At 42.4% G+C, this 5,318-nt stretch overlaps 1 protein-coding gene across 1 annotated transcript; it reads left to right on the forward strand.

Annotated features, from left to right (window-relative positions):
- Positions 1-380: 380 nt before the first annotated feature.
- On the forward strand, positions 381-1,287 carry LOC110287451 (protease-associated domain-containing protein 1-like). The gene is given in 3 exon segments (XM_021154067.1): positions 381-657; positions 777-945; positions 1,167-1,287. Coding segments are annotated over 3 exon segments (567 nt in total).
- The last annotated feature ends 4,031 nt before the right edge of the window (positions 1,288-5,318 follow it).

Raw genomic sequence — 5,318 nt, forward strand, 5'->3', positions numbered from 1 at the left:
TTACTGCAGATACTTTGGAAATATAGTTTTTAAACAAAAATCTCATATCTGATGATACACTGGTTAATTTACTAGATATGTAACCATGTATGTTCATGGCTACATTGTGTAACTTCAAAACTGGATGAAGGCAAATACCCACTGAGTATAGAGTAAAGAAATCAATAATGGTATATTTACACAATGAAGTACAATCTTGTGATAGAAACATGCATAATTAAATTTATACACATCAAAGTAAGTGTGTCTCACCACACATTGAGTATAATAAAGAAGCAGTCAAGGAATGTGCAAGAATGAACTATGTCTATGAAATCAAAGCATAAAAATAGGTTCTTGGCCGCGGCGGGACAGCGGTGGCGGCGGGATGGGCCCTGGAGATGAGCCGTGGCGCCTCCTCCTGGTGCAGTCTCATGCTCTGACGGCCCACGTGCATCGCGGCCCAGGGCTTACGCATCCATGTCTACTTATACTTCCAAGTGCTGAGTCTTGGGGATATTCGATGCATCTTCACAGCCACACCTGCCAAGGACTTTGGTGGGATATTTCATACATGGTATAAGCAGATTCACCTCGTCCCTGCTGAACCTCCAGAGGCCTGTGGGGAACTCAGCAACCACTTCTTTATCCAGGACCAGATCGCTCTGGTGGAAAGGGTCTGTGTACCGATGAACCTCAATACAAGTTCTCTATGGTCCTTTCAACCTCCCAGAGAGGGTGTAAGGGAGGGGCAGCTAGCACCTGCCTTACTTTTGATCTCATCACCACCTCTTCCAGGGGCTGCTCCTTCCTCTCTAAGACCAGGGTGGTACAGGAGCATGGTGGGCNGGCNGTGATCATCTCGGACAATGCAGTTGACAATGACAGTTTCTACGTGGAGNTGATCCAGGATAGTACTCAANGCACAGCTGACATTCCTGCCCTCTTCCTGCTCGGCCGAGATGGGTGAGGGCTCTTTGCTTCTGGCTGGCCACACTGCACTGGGTGTTGTGACTTGGTGGGGGTCAAAAACAATCACCAGTACCCTCTCACAGGCCNTATCTTGAATANCCCAGTCAGAGGGCAAAAAAGTTCTGAGTTTCTGGAACTCCCAGCATAACTGGGGCAGAGGGCAGTGTTGGGTGCTGAGAAAGTGACCATCGCTACTGCTCTTCATGCCCTCCCANCTACATGATCCGCNGTTCTCTGGAACAGCACGGGCTACCATGGGCCATCATCTCTATCCCAGTCAATGTCACCAGTATCCCTACCTTTGAGCTACTGCAACCTCCGTGGACTTTCTGGTAGGAAAGCTGACTCCAGGTTCCAGTGACAAGTGACTCATGGGAAGAGGAAACCCAAATTCTGCTATTTGGAGTTTGGAGATAGATTCTGAGGACAAGTGGAACCAGAGAGAGGACAGGGAAGCCATACTCCTGGCTTTCCCTTCCCCAGGGCCTCAAGGACATCTCATGATTCAGGAAGAGGCTTCTGACTAGAATTTGAAACAAAAGGTGCTGAAGGCAGGTGACCCTGACACACACCACCTGTTTCAGCTCCCAGCAGCCAAGCCCTCCTCACAGTGAGCCTTGTAGCTGCTGCTCAAGTGGTTTAAAGAAGTGATATTTGGGGACTAATAAGCCCATACTTTCAGCAATAAAGCCAAATAAAGCTTTAAAAAAAGATACCTATATACATAGAGGAGTTGTGAACAAAAGCAATGGATTTGTCACACAAAGTTCAGAGCAATAATTAACATTAGGGAGAGCAGAATAATAAAGTGAAGAGGCAACATGGCATGAGGACTGTGATGGTTTGAATATTCTTGGACCAGGGAGTGGCACCATTTGAAGGTGTGGCCTTGTTGGAGTAGGTGTGTCACTGTGGGTGTGGGCATAAGATCCTTACCCTAGTTGTCTGGAAGTCAGTCTTTTACTAGCAGCCTTTGGATGAAGATGTAGAACTCTCAGCTGTGCCTGTGTCATGCCTGCCTGGATGCTGCCATGCTCCCACCTTCATGATAATGGACTGAACCTCTGAACATGTAAGCCAGCCCCAATTAAATGTTGTTTTTTTTTATAAGACTTGCCTTGGTCATGGTGTCTGTTCACAGCAGTAAAACCCTAAGATGAAGACACTTCGTTTTAAGTCAGTATATATTACTTGTATAAAATAATGTTTATATTTTCCATACACATGTATGGCATACTTTGTATCTGTGTAAAGGAAAACATTATTTTTAAAGCAGACATAAGCAGAAAGCTGACATGTCTCATTTATGCATTTTATTATATTGTATCGCCAGCATAATTTTGTGGGGTTGGTAATGTAAACCAGGGTCTTGCCCATGCTAGGTGAAGGCTCTATCAATGAGCCTATCTAGCCATGAGTAAAGGCATTTCTAAGTACTTGATATGATGACCTGGGTGATAATAAATGAGTGTTCATTTGGTAATTATTCCTAGCACTGCATGGATGTTTCATATGGTCTTTTCTATCTATCATTCATAATCATTATTGAAAGCTTAATAAGTAATGAAAATATAATTACGTTGTAGCATTAAAGGAACTTAACAACGGCTGGTACTGAGAGAATGATCAGGATCATTGTCAGGCTCACAGGTAAATTCGTGGCAGTAGAGATGAAGCAACATGGTCAGACTTGAGTAGTGAATAAAATGGCAGGGGTCAAATTGAAATGAAGAGCTAATTCATAGAAATAATTTTTAAAGTCCTATCTAAGTCTCTGATTGGGGGATAGGATGGGTGAATGTATTGTTTGGTGAAATGGCAAGTGCTGTGAGGTGCTGAGACTGGATGAAGAAGATCATAAGCAAAGGATTGGATAGTAGAAGTCAGCTGGGAAGGACACACATGGTGATGCAAAGTAGCCTGTTTGCTACATAAACTCACTGGAGAAGCCAAAGTTACTTTTTACAAAGATTTGGAAAAATATGGCTAATATTTATTAACTGCTTACCACATCCCAGGCATTTCATACATAAGTAACTTTTACTCTCTTTGACAATTCTATGAGACCAGTTTCGTTATCTTTTATTAAATAGTCTAAGTAATTTTCCTGAAATCACTCACCCAGAACAAAAGTAGCTTTGGGATTAGAACAGCAATAATATGACTGTAGAGTCTATGGGTTTTTTTTTTTTCTTGAAATGCTAGATCCCAGATTCAGCCACAGAATGTAGATGAGAGAACATGGTGCTAATGCCCCACTTAAGGATGCTCAGTGTTTCATCGTCACTGGCATGACGTAATTCCTTCTAGAACTTGGATCCCAGCCAATACCACGAGTGTGCTTCCTTTACACTAGTCTCATCCTCGACTCACTTCCTCCATCTCCCTGTTCATTTTTTTTAAGTAGCCATGCAGCATTCTTTTTAGATTTGTTTTATTTATTATGTATATGACATTCTGCCTACATATGTAGCTGCAGGCCAGAAGAGGGCACCAGATCTCACTATAGATGGTTATGAGCCACCATGTGGTTGCTGGGAATTGAACTCAGGACCTCTGGAAGAACAGCCAGTGCTCTTAACCTCTGAAACATCTCTCCAGTCCCTCCTGCATCTCTCTCTCAGCATTTTCCAGTGCCTTCTGGAGTCCTCATTCTGGATCTCATTCAGAATAAGGTCATTCTGTGGCCTTTTCAGAACCTGATGCTCATCATCTTGTCCTTGAATTACAGGACTGAGTGTCATACTAGAATGGCACCTGATTACAAGTGACACTAAACCGGTAGAATCAGTTTTATTTGGTGAAGAACTTGTCATCTAGATTATGCAAAATCCACACATCCTATTGAGATTTTTCCATCACCTCCATCCTTTCTCTTTCTTTCTTCCCTCCTTCTCTCTATTCTTCCTTTTCTCCTCCTTCCTTCCTTTCCCCCTGTCTATCTGCCTCTGTTTCTATTTTTTTTTTTTTTTAGATAAAGTCTTGCTTAGCAGTAGCCCAGGCTAGCTTTGACCTTGGTCTTCCTTTCTGAGTGTACTGAGTGCTGGGATTACAGGTGTGTTAAACCAAACCCAGCTTCTCTGCTGTTCTTTCAGTTAATTTATTGATGCCCAAAGAGTTTCCATAGATGTCTGCCCCGCCTTTTTAAACTTCATTGAGTTCTCTAAGCAGTGGCAGGAGCACAGACTTTTCCTTTTGTTCCTACTGAACATCATATGATCTTTCATTATAGCAAGTAACATATCTTATCCCAATTATTTTTTCATGGAGGCTAGTAAACTTGTGGATTCTAGGCCACATACTACCCTCATACGTTTTGTTTAGCTTGTATAATAGAGTTTATAATGTGAAGAACATATGGAGTGAATTCATGTTTCCTGTTGGCAGCAATCAAGTGAACTGAGTAGCAGCTGCCTCTTCAATCTTCATTTGTGTTCTCCTACTTATCTTAGTCTTGTTCTATGTTAAAATTCATTTGCTTCCCAAGTCTTGGCATTTGAGGTTGTTGATGCTAGTGTACAAATCTATATTAAACTTGATATTTGGACATCATTGGTGACTATCATCTTCACAAAGGCAGACAAGTGATTTCCATTTTGTTTACTGGATCACAGAATCATTTAGTATAGAGAGTAAATGTTGGAACAATAGTTGTTTGATTGTAGCATCCGCTCTCGACCAGGAAGAATGACACGACCACCAGTCCTTCTAACAGCAGTTTATTCACTCCTGTTTCTTCTTGTTTATATCTCCCCCCGAGCCCTGGGCCTCTCACTCTTAAATACTCTCAGTTCTCATCCACGCACAGCAGGCCACACCACCTCACCAGGCACGCAGCTTCAGCTAATCAGGGCAGCAGGGGCATATCTCCATCAGAATGGATTTACTGGTATCCTGGTACACCTGCGCAGCTCTCAAGATGTTTGTGGTTTATATGAGGAAGTCAGGTGCAAGTCATATGACTTAGTTGCAGTCCCTGGCGGCTTTGGGACTGCCGCCACACCCACTCCTCACATTTGATGTGGAATGCTGCATTTGATTGGATTATTGATCCTAGTATTTTGATCATCTCTGTATTTTTTCACTTTCTATGAGACACTTTCTTTCTGCTTCTCTTTCCTCCTCTCAAGTCTTTGCACTTGACTATTGGTTGGACTTACTTGGACCAACCAGATGTTAGAAGATACCATGTAAGTAATCCAAGTCCAGGGTTATTGGTGTAACCTTTGTGTTTATGCTTTCACATGTGAAGGCCTTCCCTATGTAGGTATGCTGGTTAGTATTTATTATCAATTTGACACAATTTTGGAATAAGGATCTTAGAAGGAAGAATCATTTCATCAGATTGGCCTATAGGCATGTCTGTG

This window comes from Mus caroli, chromosome X (assembly GCF_900094665.2).
Source record: "Mus caroli chromosome X, CAROLI_EIJ_v1.1, whole genome shotgun sequence".
Lineage (NCBI taxonomy): Eukaryota > Metazoa > Chordata > Mammalia > Rodentia > Muridae > Mus > Mus caroli.